This window comes from Haliaeetus leucocephalus, unplaced genomic scaffold (assembly GCF_000737465.1).
Source record: "Haliaeetus leucocephalus isolate CR32 unplaced genomic scaffold, Haliaeetus_leucocephalus-4.0 Scaffold517, whole genome shotgun sequence".
Taxonomy (NCBI): Eukaryota; Metazoa; Chordata; class Aves; order Accipitriformes; family Accipitridae; genus Haliaeetus; species Haliaeetus leucocephalus.
In genome coordinates this window covers 4,870,293-4,887,453 of record NW_010972953.1, presented here as the reverse complement: position 1 = coordinate 4,887,453, position 17,161 = coordinate 4,870,293, and the positions used below count along the sequence as shown (strand labels likewise).

At 65.2% G+C, this 17,161-nt stretch overlaps 2 protein-coding genes across 3 annotated transcripts in view; one reads left to right on the top strand and one right to left on the bottom strand.

Annotated features, from left to right (window-relative positions):
* Window positions 1-650: 650 nt before the first annotated feature.
* On the bottom strand, window positions 651-6,571 carry LOC104837206 (digestive cysteine proteinase 1-like). The gene is made up of 11 exons (XM_010576181.1): window positions 6,476-6,571; window positions 5,193-5,252; window positions 4,845-4,937; window positions 4,551-4,723; window positions 3,519-3,762; window positions 3,252-3,447; window positions 2,935-3,128; window positions 2,300-2,391; window positions 2,051-2,212; window positions 1,236-1,425; window positions 651-1,027 (listed from the first exon to the last, which is right to left on the bottom strand). The coding sequence occupies exons 1-11, from the start codon at window positions 6,525-6,527 to the stop codon at window positions 840-842; spliced, it is 1,644 nt and encodes a 547-aa protein (XP_010574483.1). The 5' UTR covers window positions 6,528-6,571; the 3' UTR covers window positions 651-839.
* Window positions 6,572-9,834: 3,263 nt separating this feature from the next.
* FGR (FGR proto-oncogene, Src family tyrosine kinase) overlaps window positions 9,835-17,161 on the top strand; it is a 9,945-nt gene continuing 2,618 nt past the window's right edge. For both annotated transcript variants that reach the window (XM_010576180.1, XM_010576179.1), the window contains exons 1-7: window positions 9,835-9,854; window positions 14,540-14,600; window positions 14,925-15,177; window positions 15,288-15,390; window positions 15,701-15,799; window positions 15,981-16,084; window positions 16,168-16,317. In XM_010576180.1, coding sequence (XP_010574482.1) covers window positions 14,937-15,177; window positions 15,288-15,390; window positions 15,701-15,799; window positions 15,981-16,084; window positions 16,168-16,317 — 697 coding nt within the window. In that variant the 5' untranslated portion in view covers window positions 9,835-9,854; window positions 14,540-14,600; window positions 14,925-14,936. The remainder of the gene's footprint in view (window positions 9,855-14,539; window positions 14,601-14,924; window positions 15,178-15,287; window positions 15,391-15,700; window positions 15,800-15,980; window positions 16,085-16,167; window positions 16,318-17,161) is intronic.

The following is a 17,161-nucleotide window of genomic DNA, read 5'->3' as shown; positions in this document are numbered from 1 at the left end:
TGCACGCACCACCAGGGACGAGTCGAGCTGGATTCAGCTGCACCCCTAGGTGCAGGGCTGGGCTGATGCACCCCGTGCTGCAGCACCTCTCCAGGGACCACCACCACTGCCATCGCAGCACACCGGCATGGATGGAGGTGCATCCTGCCCCAAGGACATACGAGCAAAGATGGGAGACCACCAGAGTCAGGGTGGAGAGACCTTCCCCCCCTGTTTGCAGGATCCTTGTGTGCTGACACCGTTCTCCCAGAAGGGCTTGAGTCCAAACTAGGAGCACCCAGGTAAGCCGTGGCCACGGCGTAAAGTGTCTTTCCGTGGAGGGGAGCAGCCCCATGGGGTGAAGGGGAGCCTGGCTTGTAGCATTGGCAAACACCGCCGGTGACATCCCCATCCGTAGCCACAACAGGGACCCGGGCAGTGGGGCAGAGGGTGGATGCCTTCTCCCCTCCCCAACACCCCCACACCAGGAATTTCTTGTCTCAGCAGAAATCGCTGGGGTTGTTTGTGCTCCACCTCGAGAGATAGGGCTGGAAAAGCCGCTCCTCTCGCCCTGGGTGTCTGGGACTGTCTGCGAGAACCAGCTGGTTGTGCCAGGCAGGCACCATCCCCTCCCTAGGAGGCTCCTGCTGTCCCATGGGACAAAGAAAACAGTTTTTCCAGGGTCTTTATTGGCAAGCCCACAGCTGGGTCCCCATGCTGCCCCTTGTCCAGCACCCCATGGCCCTGTCCCACCGTGTCCCCAACTTCCTCCTGCGTGATGGCTCACACCAAAGGTGCTGATCCAGGGATGGGTGCCGAAAGCATCACTGAGGGCTCTCCCCACAGAGCTGAGAGGTGGCTCAGGCCAGGATGGGGTAGGTGGCTTCAGTGGCCACACCACAGTTGTTGTCCTTCATGGCCATGAGGATGTAGCCGTCGTTGCCCCAGTATGTGGACCAGGAGTTCTTGATGAGCCAGTAGGTCTCTCCCTGCAGGACCCCGTAGCCCACAGCCAGCACCGCGTGGTCCAGCGCTCCCGGCTCGTTTGCTGCAGGGAAAAACATGGGAGATATTTTTTGTCTGGAGAGCATCCCTGTCTGGAGAGCATCCCTGCTCCCAGGGCTGCCAGCCACGCTGGGGCCAGTTCCCTCCTCAACCCCTGCCCAAGCTGCTCAAAACCGAGGAGGGGATCTCAGTGTCCTGGCATCTCCCTGGGCACCCAGGTCCTCCTGTGCCCCGTGTGCTACCCGACTCACCGCACTTGGGCTCATAGTAGATGCCGTTGGAGTAGAAGGAGAAGGTCTTGTGTGAGGCGTCGATGCTGACAGCCACGGGGCCGTGCTTGTAGATGGCAGCTTTGACCGCCGTGATGTTGCCCGAAGTGACGTTGACGTAGCCTGTGATCTTGGCCAGCATCTCAGACTGGTTGTAGTGGCACAAGCCGTTCTGCAGCACCCAGGGGACACACACACCTGTGTCATCAGGTGCCCCCAGCTCCCCTCGCTGGGACCCTGCCCACCCTGGCTGCCTCTGGGCAGCTCTGCTCTGATGCAGGGAGTGATCGGGGACTCAGGCTGTGACAGCATCCTGGCCCTGACCCCTCTGTCCTCCCCTACCCACCATGGTGGGATGTTTTCCCAGTTGCTGCAGGGACACAGCATGGCCCACACGCAGCACGGGGAGCTGGCTCTGCACCCCAAGCCCTGGGGGGGCTGTTGCCCGTGTCTTGCAGCCATGTCCCTGTCCCCGGGCAGCCCTGCTCCATCCTTGCACCCCAGGGTACGGAGGGACCCATGACACCACCCATGGGTGGAGAAGCCTTGTCCCTGTTTTGCAAGAAGAAACTGAGGCACGTGGTGATGAAACTGCCTGGCTGAGCCCTGAGGCTTGGCTTTAGACTGGGCTTTGAACTGCAGGGAGCTGGGTGCCTTGGGGACGAGGTGACATCCCCATGTCCCAAGCCCATTAGCACCTCTGACCCATCCTAGTTGGCCCCACCATGGCTTTAAAGCCCCAGGGGTCACATCCTGACACCTGGGGGACCCCGGCAGGGACATGAGGCCACCCTCACCTGCCCCTTGTAGGTGCCGTAGGACTCGGTGCTGGCGATGCCGCCGTGTTTCTTGATCCACTCGTAGGCTCGCCACTCCTCGCCCCCATCGCAGGCGTAGTTCCCGAAGCCCCAGGAGCAGTCGATGAGGACTTGTTGGGACAGGGGGGTCAACACGCCAGTCTGCGGGGGGATGACATGCTGCAGGGACGGGGCCAGGCACTCTCAGGGCACCCCAGCTGTCCCCGTGGGGCATGGCCCCGCTCTCACCTTGAGGAAGAGGGCACCCTCCATCGCGCCCGTCGTAGCAAAGCTCCAGCAGGACCCGCAGACAGCCTGGTCCTTCACGGGGGTCACAGCGCCTGGGGACAGTGAGATGGGGAGTGAGAGGCTGGGGTGGCACCAGGGGATGAGGGCAAGTGGAAGGGAAACTGAGGCAGGAGTCAAGGACTCGCTGTGCTCCCAGAGGCAGCGCAGCCAGGGCTTGGTGCTAAAGCGGGGCGGGGGGGCAAATGCACCAGGAAACCTGTGGGACCCCTGCCCTTAGGTTGGGTCAAGCTCTGGGGTTGTCAATCCCAGCTGATGGGGACATGAGGGGAAGCCTGATTTGGCACCCCCTTACATCTGGGGCACCAGACTGAACAAGGGCCAAGTGCCAGTCGAGCTGCCTCTTGCTGGATGAGCCCTTCCTCCATCTGCCAGTTGGTGAGCAGAGCAGGGACCATAGGGAAAATGTGGGTCCCAAGGGACAGCGCAGCCCCACCGGGTCCCCAGCGCAGAGACGGAGAGCAGGGCAGCTCGGTTGGACTTTGCGCTGGCCCGGATGAGGAGGGCTCACACCTTCCTCATCACAGCCTCACACCACCCCGCCGGCGAGACCCCCGTTCCCCCGACCCCGTACCTACCGTACATGCGCCAGTCGAGGCTCTCGGGCAGGATGAGGCCAGTGTAGAGCTCGGTGGGGAAAGGCTGCCCGTTGTTGGGAGCCCCGCTCCGACGACGGCCCCGCAGGGCGGCCAGCTCCTGGGGCGTGCGGTCGGCCAGGTGGTTCAGCGCCAGCGTGTAGGAGAGTGCGGCGCGGTTCCTCGAGTGCACGAACCTGCCGCCGCGGCAGGGATGGTATCAGCCGGCACCGACGCCATCTCCCACCGCAGCAGTGGTGCAACCCCCCCGGGGATGAGGAGCACCCCCAGGGGGTCGGCATCCCCCCATCTGCCTGTACCTCATGTTGTGCACAAAGATGCTCTGCCTGTGCTCCAGCTCCCGTGCAGAGCTGTACCGCCGCCCCAGTCGCCTGCGGTAGTGGTGGAAGACCTCGTGGGCCCAGGGCTGGTGCCGTCCCACCAGGTCTTCCATGGGGTTTGCCAGCACCCGGTGCTCCGCCGTGCTCCCCGGCAGCACCCCGCACTTCTTCGTCTCTGGGGAGCAAGGAGGGGATGCCATCAGCCCGAGCCCCAGGGTCAGGATGGGGGGGCCCAACCCAGCTCACCATTGATGGGGAGGTCGAAGATGGAAGGGGGGAAGCTGTTGTCGAAGTCGGTGTAGGCGATCTCGTACTTGTCATAGTGGGAGCCCAGCAGGCTGTTGTAGCCCCGCATCTCGTAGTGGACGGGGGCCACCCCGCAACTGGAGTTGGTCACCCATAGGGTGTAGACGTTCTTCTTCTGCGCCCAGCGGGTGACGTTCTGCCAGACGGCGCAGTACCGGCCCCGGTAGTACTCCTCCCGCAGGAACTGGGGGGGGACATGGCATCAGGGAGATGGGGGGCTTTGGGTGGAGACCCCCCCAACGCATGCTTCTCCCCACCCAGCCCCTTTGCAGGAGCCCATTGCTCCGGGTGCATGTACAGCACCTTGCACCAGCCTGTACCGGGCTCTCAGGCTGGATCCAGCAGCTACGTAGCCATTAGCACTCAGCCATGCATGGGATGGAAAGCAGGGCAAGAATTTGGGGTGCAACACAGGACAGACCCCCCCTGTCTAGCTCAGCAATGCCCTGGGGACGCCCTACTGTGCACAGTTCTGTATGTGCACCCATAGCGGGGGGGGCCTGGCTGCACACCCCTCCAAAAGGCTCCAGGTTTTTCCTGTGTTTTTCCAAGCTCTCGCCCTGTGGGCACGCGTCCAGCTCAGTGTCCAGCTTGGTGACAGCTCGCTGTCCCCGCCGCTTACGTGCTGTACCCCTCCTGCTGCACCCAGCCCTGCTGGAGACTGGGGCCGGCGGGAGCTGAGCCGCCATGCAGCAACTTGCCCAAGCCATCCCGAAACGCCGGGCGTTCGTGTGGGCTGCAACACGTCCCAACACGGCTGCCAGGGTTGGGAAAGGAGCCAGGAGTCCGGCCCCAATCCGGGTGGGGAAGTGACCCTCCCTGCGCCCTGGGGTGCGGGGGCATGTCCTAGCCTGTCCCAGCACCCTGCACCCCCTGGGATGGAGAGGAGCACCTCCAGCTGCCCAGCACCCCCACCCAGAACCTGAAGATGCTCCAGGCAGGGGGTCGGATCCAGGCTCGGGCATTTCTCACCTTGAAGCCATCAATGCTTGGGAAGACGCTCTGAGCCTTGACCACGTCCTCCTTGGAGCCGGGCAGCTGGAAGCATTTCCTGGTGTTCACCTCCTTCTCGGTGGTCTCTGGCGTGATCTTGTACCGCATCCCGTAAGGCTTCACCGCAGCCAGCTGGTAGGTTATCACTTGCCCTGTGTCAGTAGGAAGGGGAAACTGAGGCATGGCGGTCCTGCCCGCATCCTCCCTTTGCACAGAGGTGGGACCGGTGCGGGACGGGCACAGCCCGGAGCGGATGGATGCCCGCCTGCTTACCCCCGTAATACTGGATCCGGCTCTTGTTTCCCGTCAGGTTGTACCAGGCTTCGAATGGCTCCTCGATCTCGGCGTAGGGCAGGTTAATGACACCTGCGAGGCCCCCGGCGTGGGACACGGGTCAGCCCCGAGGCCTCAGCACCCCGACATCCCTCCCCAAGCCCCCCAGCACCCACTGAGCATGCAGACCCACAGGTGACCAAGCTGCTGTCCCCATGGGTGCCGGGTCAGGGAGAGGCACTCGGCTGTGGGAAGCTGCCCCAGTTTGACGCTGGGACGGCCTGGTCCTGCCCGGTGCTGAGCATCCTCCGCTCCCCCCTGGCAAAGGTCGCTGAGGGGTCTCGTTACCTCGGACGTGGTAGATGGAGCCGAAATGAGGGGGTGGGCGGGAGAGCCCATAGTCCTGTCCTGAAAGGCAGAGAAGGGCAGGGGTGAGTGGGGGGCTGTGCCCCTCCATGGCCGAGCAGGAGAAGGGGTGGTCAGGGCAGGAGGGTGCCCAAATCAGTGCTCCCCTTCCCTGCAGCCCCTTCTGCGTGGGGGGGGGGGGGCTTGGCCGAAAGCAATTCCACAAGCCCACCGGTGGCACATGCAATGGACGCCGATGCACTGACACCTTCCCAAGGCCAGATCCACAGTCGGCACCATGCCACAACCTGCCACTACGCTGGAGTGAGCCCTGCGATGTTGCATCCCCAGGGAACCCCAGCTACTGGGGTGGCTGTTGGGTGATGTCCCCATGGGAGGCAGTGTCACCCCAGGGCTGGTGGCCGTGGTTTGGGATGACGTTTCCAAGGGGTGATGCAGCCAAGCTGTCCCCCAACAAGCAGGGCATAGTTGAGGGGTGCAGGGGAACTGGCTGGTCCCTCCTGGTGTCTCCTGGTGACCTCCTGAACCTCCCTCTGGGCTCCCAGCTTGTGCAACCCCACGCCAACACACCCGCCACTGGGAACTGGTCTTTCCCTCTGTCAGCATCTTCCTCCTCGCCGGGAGCGACCCGGCAGCACCTGCCCCATGCACAGCCCCGGGGAGCTGGGACCAGACCTGGCTCTACTTCTGCACCCGAAAACTGGGGCAGGCAGGGACTGGCAGCCCCTGCTGCCTGTACCCCAGGCTGTCCCATGGGTGCCTGTCGCACCCTGAGTCTGAGCACCCACAGACGGAGGAGCAACGATGGTTCCGGCAACCCCACAACCCTGCTGGGCTTTACAGTCACCCAGAAAGGGGGGTCCCACAGGGGCATGGTCCCCCCGCCACCCTTGTCCCCTCCTGCTGCTTCTGGTGACAGCCTGCCTGGCTTCCCTGCCTGCTCTTTGCAGGCAGCAAAGCCAGGGAAACAGCTTGGGCTTGTGCACGGGTTAAAGCCCAGCTGGCTTGATTTAGCCTTATTTTCACCCCCCCAGCCCCACCAAGCCCTCAAGGCACGTCCCGTCCCCCCCTTTTTGGCCCCCCCCCCAACTTGGAGAAACTGCAAATTTGGGGACCCAACAAGCAAGAAACCACTTCCCCAGCCTGCCTGCCCTGCGTTCCCAGCAATGCAGCATGGGGAGGGGGGCGAGACCTGCCTGGGTGCCCCCAGCTCCCAGCCCTGGGGTGTCCCCAACAGGGACAGTGCCACAGGGGGACAGACTCACCCCGGACGGCGACGCAGAGCGCAGAGGCCACGAGCCAACGTTGAACACCCATCCTCGCCTTCCCGGTTCACCCAGCACCACCAGCTCTCAACTTTAAGCTGGAGCCGGCGGTGGTGAAATCCGGCAGAGCCAATGCAGAAACTGGGGCCCTCCCCGGAGGAGGGAAGGAACTGGCATCATGTGGTGCCTGGCAGGGTGCATGGGGGGGCCGGGCACCCTGGGGTGCTCGACAGGGAGAGCATGTCTCGGCAGGGTCCCCGCAAAGGGAGATGGAGCAATGCTGGGTGCTGCAGGGGGACGGGAGGTGCAGGATAAGCCCCAAAGAACTACAAGCAGCATTGGGGGGGGGGTTGCAGACTGGACGGATCCGTGGGGGCCCCCCCCAACCTGGCAGGGCAATGGGGTGCTAGGGGCCGTGCGTCACCTCCTTGTGCAGGGGTGCAAGGGGAGAGCCTCCCTGGGGCTAGGGTGGTCTTTGCCAGGCAGCCCTGATGCCAGGGTGATGGGCAGGATGCAGTGCCCGTAGCAGAGGGCCAGGGCTGTGAGCGGCTCAGCATTAACAAACCAGGCCCTGAGACTGGGAGCACTGGGAACTCTTTGCTGGGAGGGGGGCTTGAATAGAAAGAGGGCTGAACCAGCCGTGGGGCACAGGCAAACGTGGGCACCCCACAGCCAGCCCCGAGGAGATGGGCTGAGCCACCCCAGCCCCCAGGGTTTGGGCAGAGGGCTGGAAACAGCACGTGTCACCCCTCGCTCGCTGCTCAGCCTCTATGACCACAAGGAGGGAAACTGAGGCACGGGGCCACAACCGGGCTGAAAGGGAGATCCTCGTCTACCAAGGCAAGGGAGCATTTCGTCTAGCAACACAAGGAAACCACCCGCCTTCCCCTAAACCTTTACCTGCCACTGAGGGCTTTGGGGGCTCCCCTGCCCCTCGCTGCCAGGGCTCCAGCCTCCCCCGGCGGTGGGAGAGAGATGGGGACACTCCTGGAGGGGGGGGGATTTATATGCCACCACCCCCGTTTCCATCCTCCACACACAGGGAGCAGGCAGGGAGCCCTCTTGGCAAGGCTGTCCCCCCCCCAAGGCAATGCCCCATGCCAGGCTGTGACCCCCCAGGGATGGGGGAAGCCCATGGCAGCCCCTCTCCCCACGGTTTGCCAGACTCACCCCTCCACGTGCTGCCTGCTCCCGAGGGGACGGGTATTCAGCATCTCTGACACCCCAGGACCTGCCCTGTCCCCTCCAAGGTGGCAGCACCTGCCCTGCCTTGTGCCAGAGCACCCTGCCAGCATGCAGGCAGCTGCGGTGGGGGGGGGCAGGCAGGGATCAGGCAGCTTTTTTCAAGGCAGAGGGTAAATACCCTCCCTGGGGCCGAAGCCATCCAGAAACACCTGAGGCTGCAATTTGGGAAGGGTCCTGGGAGCCCACGGGGGAGCCCGGAGGGGCTCATCGTTCTGCAGGTGACCGCTGCTGTGCCCTGTCCCCTCCCAGGGATGCTGGCAGGGCTGGCTCCATCCCCAGTGGGGTCTGGATCCCCCCTCAGCAAGTCCCAGAGAGCCCCCAAAGCCCCCAAAGCTGGGATTAAAGGGGAGCTGTGAGCCCAGGATGAGTCGGGGGGGGGTGACGAAGCGAGCGTGGCATCAGCCTAAGGGGCATGTCCCCATCCTGGTGGGGACCCCGGACCTCTGCCAGCCCTGCCTGTGTCCCCCCCCAGCCCCGTGAGAACAGGAAACGGACTCTGTCACACAGGAAAGAGGTCAGCCTGCAAGGGCTAACCACAGGGCGAGGAGGAGGAGGAGGAAGGCTCCAGAGAGATGGGAGAGGACCCCCCCAATCACCAGCATGCAATCCAGCCTGGCTGTGCTGGGAGACAGGGTGGCCAAGCCGGGATGCAGCCAGCTCCGGGCTGGAGCAAAACTGCAGCCCCCCCCGTCCTCCCCACGCACCCTCAGCCCCGCTTGGGAGCACAGCCCCCCCACCAGAAACTGCGGCGGGGGGGAAGGTATATAAAAATATCACCGGCTCCTCGTTGTCACCGTCCCCTGCAGCAGGGGGGTGGCTGGGGGCCGTGGGGCCATGCAGGATCAGGCCCAGGTGCAGCTGCAGGGAATATATCCAGCTGGGGAGGTTTTGCCTTGGAGGGGTGGCTGCCCAACACCCCAGATCGGCATGGGGGTTCCCCAGCGAGGGACCACCACCAAGACCCCCTTGATCCGGTAGTCGGGGTGCCAAAAGCTTGAAGTGCTCTCTGCAGGGTGGGTGCCCCAGTGCCCTGGACTGGGAGCCCAGGCAGGGTGCAGGGGGGCTCGGACAGGGTGCTGGGGGGCTCGCTCCCTCTCCCAGAGTTTGACAAAGTTTGTGGGTCGGTGTGACCAATGCCAAATCTTGGGGTCATCCCACCAGCAACTTTATCTGGACAAGGAGTAAATAAGGGGTCTGGTATCTGGTGGGCTATCGATGGCCACAGCAACTGCACAGGACCTGCACCCCCATCCCTGGGGGGACATGCAGGAGCCCCCCTGGAACATGGTTCCACGCTATCTGCCATCCGCCGGGCAAGGTGGGCTGCTCGCTGCCCCTCCACGGCTCTACCCTGCCCCAAGTTCACCACGTCCCGGCAGAGCCTCTGCGGCAGAGACCCTGTGCCAGGAGGACGGGTGGCTGCTGCGTGTGCTCTGCCGTCAGACCGACACCTTATTCCTGCCCCTCGCAGGGTCACAGCCCCCCCGTTTGCCATACGCTGTCCCCGTGCCATCCCCTGCCTGGGGATGCTGGCTCTGGGGGGGGTCAGGGGGGCAACTGGGCAATGCCAGGCTCTGTCTTGGGATGGGTGCAGGCAGCACCCCAGCCTGGCACAGCCTGCCTCCGGGAGCGGAGCTGGATCCCGCAGACCCGAGTATCCCCACGCACACCCCGTAAAATCCCAGCAGGCAGAGCCCGGGGGAGCCGCAGCAGTGTCCCCCCGTGCTGCTGGGGACCGAGAACCCCCCCGATGCCATCCCGTCCCCCGCCACGCCACCTCCACGGGCAAGCCATGGGCCCCAGCGAGCGGTGCCGGAGGGTGAGCCGGCGGCCGCCCCGGCTGAGCTGGCTGGTACAATGAACCATTGCTGGGAGAGCGGGGAGGAAGGGGGGGCGAGGGGAGGGGAAGCTCTTGCTCGGCTGCGAGAGCCGCCAAAGAGACAGGGGAAACACACGCACGGGCGCTCCCGCTCTCCCCGCGGCGTCCGCCTCGTCTTGCCCTGCCTTGCCACCCGCCTCGACACCTCGGCCCGGTTCGGATTGCTGCGGTGGCACCCCGGCCTGCGGTCCCGTCGGGAACTGGGAGCAGCGTGGGAGCGGGGGTCCATGCGAGCCGGAGCGGGGAGGGCTGACGGTAGGAGGGATGCACGGGGCTGGTTGGGGTATGGGGTGGGGAGGGGGGGCTTTGCCCCCTGCAGTGTGGGGGGTGTCTCTAAATCCCTTTGCTGTGTGCTGGGGGGGTTGCTGAGAGTTGCCCCCCCCGTGACGTGGGGTGGCTCTGGGTCCGCGGTGGGACGGGGCGCTGAGCTGTGGGCATGGAGGACCGCCGGTGGGGGGCTGCCGGGGGGGGTGCCACCAGTCCCTGCCCTTACTGCTCCCCCCTGGGCACCACCTCTGCAATGAGCTGGGGCTGGGGGGGGGGCAGGAGACCCCCATCCTCCCCATCCTGGGGGGCAGCAGGTCAGCGGGGTGGCAGCACGCCCGGGGCTACAGCGTGGGGAGGGCTGGGGGCAGCCGCCAGCTCCGGCTCGCCCTCCCGGCACTAATCGGCCGCGACGCCGCGGCAGGGAGGCCGTGGAGACAAATGGTGCTTTCGCCCACGCCGGACCCGAGTGCTGGGGAGGGGGCAGGTCACGGCACCCTAGGGGACACGGGGTTGGGGGGGACACGCACACCTGCTCCCCCCCCCAGCCCCGCAGGTGCCTGTGGTGTGCCAGCCCAGCAAGTGCTCACAGAGGGGGGGATGCTGGGGGGCTGAGGTCTCCCCAGCCAAAGCTGGGGGCAGCTGTGGGGGGCTCAGGCCCTGGCCGGAGCGGGCGCTCCCCCCCGCTGCCTGCAGCTCTGCCTCGTCCCCGGTCCTTGGTGTGTCCCAAGGAGGGACAGGAACTCGCAGCTTCCTGCCCTGCACAATTCCCTCCCCGCCCCGCTCCTCCTGGGACATTGTATTTGGAGCCCTGGCCGGCTCCCTCCCTCCGCCCCTGCAGCCCCTCGGATCCGGGAATTGCTCTTCTTCCAGCGGAAATCCTGCTTTCCCAGCCAGCGGTGGGGCTGGGAGGCTGGGGGGGGGTGGGGATCCCTCCACCGTGGGCATCTTCTCCCAGGGTAGGGGGTGAGGGACACCCCCTGCCATGGGCCTGGACGCTGGCGGGTGGGCTTGTGGGGGCAGATCGCTTTTGGGGGGGGTGGCGAGTCCTTCTTCTTCTGCCCCGGGGTGTTGGCGGCGGGGGGATGGTGTCCTGCCACCTCCTGGAGTTGTCACAGGGATGATGCCGGCTGAGCCCTGGCCATGCCCAGCTGGGACACAGCTGGTTTGGGGGGCCGGCAGCCCCATTTGAACTCTGTCCTGCTCGTGGACAGGCAGGGGAAGGGGTGTCCCTGCAGGAATCACCCCTGGAGAGTGCCTGGGAATAGCACCATGCCACCACCGCGCTGCCGATGGGCACAGCCGGCACTTCCAGCCCCATTACGTGCCCCAACCAGGTTGGGATGCCCCATTAGGAAACCCACGCTCAGGGGCTCCTCTTGCGCCTGTCGCCCTGTCTGCATGTTCCCGGCAGAGCATTGCGTCCCATCCTGCCGCCTCTGCCTGTGTCCCCGTGTCTCGCGGTGGTCTGGAGCCGTATGCTCGTGGTGTGGGTCTCTCCGGCCACAGCGGGACCCTGTCCTCAGGGAACCTGCTCCCACTGGGGCCGAGCTGGGACAGGGGCTGCTGTGCTCTGCTGGGAGCTTCCCGGGACTTGCTAGGCACTGGGTGAACTGGGGGACTAGACCAGGAGCAGGGATCTACCCCAGGGTCCTGGCTCCGGGTCGCAGGGCTGGACTTGGGGCTGGGGCCGGCGGGGAAGGAGCAGAGACATGCCACTGTCTGCCATCACGCGGAGTGGCAGGATGTGTCCTCTTGTCCTCTCCCCAGGTCTGGAGGGGTCCTGGGCACGGGATGGGGAGACGGCTCAGGGTCGTGTGTCCTAAAATGAGACACCTTCCCCTCCTGCACTGCAGCTGCATTGTGCTGCCTCAGTTTCCCCCCTGGGACCAGGGACGTCCAGAGCCATGGGGTGATGGAGGAGCCCGGGCAGGCTCCAGGCTGAGCTGTGCAGCAATCTCAGTTCCTCTTCCCCTGGGGAGGTTGCGGCAGGGCAACGAGAGCCACTGGGGTGCAGGGCCGAGGGGGTGGGACAAGGCATGGGGGGGGGCACAGGCTACCCAAGGGGCTGCAGCCACTGCTCAGTCCTGCCGCAGTCCCTGCCCAGTCCCCCCAGCTGCCACCTTCCCCAAGGCCTGGGATCCTGTCAGCCCTGAGGTTCCCCTTGGCGGCTGCAGCACCATCCTCTTCCTCGCCCTCCTCCCCCACGCCGTGCTCCTGCTGCTTCCTCCTCCTGCTGCGTGGGTGCCAGCTAGGTTCCTCTCGCAGCTGCCCCTCTGCCACCCACATGCTCCCCGTGGAGCTGTGGCACATCTGGGTGCTGGGAACCCATCCTCAGCCTGGCAAATACCACCCTGGCTTGTCCCCACGGCACTGGGTGCGTGACATTTCCAGCAGCCCCCATATCTCTCCGTGCGGCTGCATCCCCCCGGAGCCTGACCCCTCCGTTGCCGGTATTCTCCAGAGGGGAATGGAGGCAGGGGACGGGGGCGATCCCCACGGGGTGCCTCGGCACCCAGGGTGACACTCAGGGTGACACCGGTGTGCACCGGGACATCGCGCTGCAGCTCGGAGCTGGGGATGGGGCTGAACTGCCCCGTGTCCTGGGGGGGCCGGGGAGCAGATGGATGGGCGGCCGGGGATGCGGCTGCATCGTGCCCAGCCATGCCCGGCGGAGCGGGGGCAGTGGCAGGGGTAACAAGTTGGCTGGGTCTCAGCGCGGGGCGGGAGCTGGCAGCTCGGCCAGGACTGGTGCCGGTGGAGCTGGTGCGGGAAAGGCTCGGTTGCCATCTGCTCCCAGGCTCCAAGCAGCTCCTTTTCGGGAGAGTCGGGGCCAGACGCCAGCACGTAGCCATCGGACACGGGACCGGCTGCGTCCCCTCCCCAAGGACAATGCAAGGGGATGGGTTTTGTGCCACCCTGCCCAGTTGGGAGGTGGCAGGGACCAGCTCGGGGGTTTTGTGGATGCCCAGAGAAGGGGAAGCATGGATGCAACGCTGCTGCGCGGTGGCTTGGCATGGCACGAGCAGCGGCTAAACCCCGTGGTGCTGCGATATTTTGGGTTTGTGCTTGCCTAGAAGATGTTCCTTGCTTGCCCAGTCCCTGCCAGCAGCCGTGGCAGCACTGCTGTCGCGCTCGGCACAGAAATTTGGCAAAATGGGAAGTTTCTGAGCGCAATGCCAGCAACGGGGTGGGTGATTCCCACGCAGAGGGGACAGAGTTTGCGAGAGCTGGGGATGTTCATCAGCTGAAATAGCCACTTATTGTCAGCAAAAATAAAAACCCCAACCAGCCAGGCCCTCTCGGATTTGGCAATGCTGCCGTATCTGCAACGGCCACGATCTTGCCATACTGCTGGTGTCGAAAGCGAAGGTGAAAGGGGGAGAGCCGGGCCTTTTCCACCCCCCACCGAGAGAGAGGAAAGTGAATCAAAGACTGTGACGGGGGAAACCCGCCTGAATCATCTCATCCGCCCCAAAACCTCCGTCACCTCCTGCTCTCCGGAGCACAGGGGACAGGACATGGCTGCCGGGTGAAGCACGGCTTCACGGCACCTTCCCTCCGCTCTGGGGCTGGAGACGGGGCGAGCTCTGCGGTATCGCTGCAGAGCCCTCGACCGGAAAGTTCTGGCCAGTCCAAACTGTGCAGACTGGTGTGGGTGGGTGGCTGGCACCCAGGGGAGGTAACAAGGCTGGGGACAGAAATGTCTCCTCGCAGCCACGGCGGGAGAGGTCCGATTTCCTCCTCTTCCTCCGTGACACCTTCGCTGCCGAGTGCAGCTCCGGCCGGAAGAGCAGGGCCCTGACCGCAGCGAGGCGAGAAGGGCCCTTCCTTCCCCGAGACACCAGTTCCCCTGCCGAGCGGAGGGGATGGCGATGGGGACGCTTCGAGGGGCTCCGTTCCACCGAGCTTGGCTCTCCCTGCAGCCCTGGGGCAGCTGGGGGACACGTCTCCCCCCGCGGAGGAAGCTGACCGGTTTGTTGAGGACGTGGTGGGACAAACACCCACTCAAGGATGTGGTTTCAGCCCTTGCAGGGGTATTGCGGTCCGTGCAGGGGTGTTTCAGCCCGTGCGGGGCTGTTGCAGCCTGTGCAGGGCTATTGCAGTCCATGCAGGGCTGGTTTAGCTCATGCAGGGGTGTTGCAGCCCATGCAGGGGTGTTTTAGCTCATGAAGGGCTATTATAGCCCATGCAGGGGTGTTTTAGCTCATGAAGGGCTATTATAGCCCATGCAGGGGTGTTTTAGCTCATGCAGGGGTGTTGCAGCCTGTGCAGGGGTGTTGCAGCCCATGCAGGGGTGTTTTAGCTCATGCAGGGGTGTTGCAGCCCATGCAGGGGTGTTTCAGCTCATGCAGGGGTGTTTCAGCCCATGCAGGGGTGTTTCAGCCCATGCAGGGGTGTTTTAGCTCATGCAGGACTATTATAGCCCATGCAGGACTATTATAGCCCATGCAGGGCTGTTGCAACCTGTGTGGGAGTATCGCAGCCTATGCAGGGGTATCGCAGCCTGTGCAGGGGTATTGCAGCCCATGCAGGGGTGTTTTAGCTCATGAAGGGGTGTTGCAGCCCATGCAAGGGTGTTGCAGCCCATGCAGGGGGACTGCAGCCTGTGCAGGGGTGTTTCAGCCTGTGTGGGGCTCTTGCCCTCCGCCTGATGCCCTCCTCGGTGTCCACAGGTGCCACTTCTCCTCCCCGAGGTGACATGGAGCAGCTGAAGTGACCCGAGGAGCCGTTGCAGTGAGTGGGGTCGCTGTGGACGGGAGCACCCATGGGTGCCAGGGTGGCGTGGGGTCCCCCAGGCAGCACTGCCCTCCTCGCAGCCTGGTCCCTGACAGTGGCAGTGCCCGTTGGGGACCCTGGTGTCCCCATGTCACAACCCAGGCACCCAGCTTGCTGTGCCGGGAGGTGGCAGGACCCCACTCCTCCTGGCGCCAGCGGGGTGGGCACGGGCTCCTGTGTACACCCCAGTGCCTCTAACTGGGACCATGTGTGCACACACGTGTGCACACGCGTGTGCCCTGCCGGGGGGGGCGCAGGGCTCACGGTCCCTCTGTCCCGCAGGCCGTGCCCAGGATGGGGTGTGTGCACTGCAAAGAGAAGGGATCTGGCAAAGGGCAGGTGGGGGGTGAGGTGAGCCCCCCCCCACTCCCCACCTCCCAGTATGACCCCGACCCCACGCAGTCGGGCACCATCTTCACCCGCATCCCCGACTTCAACAACTTCCACGGCACGGCGGTGCCCTCGGCTCCATCCTTCACGGGGCCGGGGGTTTTCACCTCCAACACGCTGCACATGAGGAGCGGGGGCATCACAGGTCAGCGTGGGACCGGGTGCTGGAGGGGGGGGGGGGCCCGCTGTACCCCCCAAATGCCGGGGTGTGGGGGGGACCCGGGGGCTCACCACCGTCCCCTCCGTGTGCCGCAGGTGGTGGCGTGACACTCTTCATCGCCCTGTACGACTATGAGGCCAGGACGGAGGATGACCTGACCTTCCAGAAAGGGGAGAAATTCCACATCATCAACAACACGTGAGCCACCCCTGGACCCCCTGCCACACACAGTGCCCCCATGCCACCCTGGGGAGGTGCCTCCGTGCCACAGGTACCCCCCGCAGGACCCAGGCTGGGGACCCAAGCTCTGCCTCAGCTCCATTGCTGTGTACCTGCAAGAGAGCCAGGGCCACATGTGTCATGAGTTGGGCAGTCTCAGCAGAGACGTGTGCCCTCCGTGGCGGGGGAGAGCAGGATCTGGGGGTGCTGTGTGCGGGGAGGCGAGGTGCAGGGCAGCCAGGTCCGTCTGTCCGTCCCTCCTCCTCACTCTCGGTTCCTCTTTCCCCAGGGAGGGTGACTGGTGGGAGGCCAGGTCGCTGAGCTCGGGCACCACGGGTTACATCCCCAGCAACTACGTGGCCCCTGTGGACTCTATCCAGGCAGAAGAGTGAGTACAGGGGGGACAGGGATGGAGGCAGACCCCAACCCCATCTGCCTCGGAGCCAGGTTTCCTGGCATCCCCGGCGAGCCCCAGCAGCACCGTGGTGCTGGCAAGGGGCTGTGGTTGCGGGGTCCTGTGGGTGCCCCTCGGCGGTGCCCTCCCGGCGCTGAGCCCAGCCCCGCGGCAGGTGGTACTTTGGTAAGATCGGGCGCAAGGATGCGGAGCGGCAGCTCCTGTGCCACGGCAACTGCAGGGGCACCTTCCTCATCCGGGAGAGCGAGACCACAAAAGGTACGGGGACAGGGACGGGGACACGGGGGGGGCTGTGACCCACGTCCCTCCCTGACCCCCCCTGACCCGCACCCTCCATGTAGGTGCCTACTCCCTCTCCATCCGGGACTGGGACGAGGCCAAGGGAGACCACGTGAAGCACTATAAGATTCGGAAACTGGACAACGGGGGCTACTACATCACCACCCGCGCCCAGTTCGACACCGTCCAGCAGCTGGTCCAGCACTATATAGGTACGGTGGGATGGGGGGTACTGGGGGGAGCGGCATGGAGGGGTGATGGGGACGGGTAGGGAAAGCCCAGGAGACCCTTTGGCAAGAGGCAGCTGGCTGGGTTTAACTGGAGAAAGAGGGGGCTGTTCTGGTGGTGGCACTAGGGGACCCCCTGGGGGTCCCCCCTCTTCCGTGTCCTCGGTGCAGGGAACACCCGGCCTCTCCGGAGAAGGTAAATAGCTCCTGGGTCTGGGTGGGCATCAGCCGGGGGGGACTGGGGGTCCGGCTCAGCCCGAGGGGGTGCGGGACCATCCCTGGGTGGGGGGGTGCACCCCATTTATGTGTGTGCATGTCGGGGGGTGACTGGACCATGCAGGAGCCTGGGTGATGCCCGGGGTAGCAGGTGGGGGTCAAAGGGCTGGCGGGGGTCCGTGTCCGGGCTGATGCCTGTCCCCCCCACCCCGGTGCCGCAGAGCGGGCGGCTGGGCTGTGCTGCCGCCTGGCCGTGCCGTGCCATAAAGGAACGCCCAAGCTGGCCGACCTCTCGGTCAAAACCAAAGATGTGTGGGAGATCCCCCGCGAGTCCCTCCAGCTCCTCAAGAAGCTGGGCAACGGGCAGTTTGGGGAAGTGTGGATGGGTAGGGCCTGGCGGGCAAGCCGGGGCGAGCGGTGGGAGGGTGGCGGGGGCACCCCCAGGCCTGGCAACCCCCCCCCCCCCACCCACAGAAGGGCTCCTGCCTGCCGGGACAGGCTGAGCGACACCAGTTCGCCGGCATGGGGAAATGTCCCATGTCCTGCTCTGGGGTCACAACGGGTACCCCAGGATGCCCCATGAACATCCCTGCGTGGGAAAGCAGCCCCCCCC

Excerpts from the sequence above, each read along its gene's own strand:
- LOC104837206 (XM_010576181.1), bottom strand. The coding sequence starts at position 6,527 with ATGGGTGTTCAACGTTGGCTCGTGGCCTCTGCGCTCTGCGTCGCCGTC. Across the intron at positions 5,253-6,475 it reads GCTCTGCGTCGCCGTCCGGG|GACAGGACTATGGGCTCTCC; the intron begins GTGAGTCTGTCC and ends TCTGCCTTTCAG. Across the intron at positions 4,938-5,192 it reads CTCCATCTACCACGTCCGAG|GTGTCATTAACCTGCCCTAC; the intron begins GTAACGAGACCC and ends GGGGCCTCGCAG.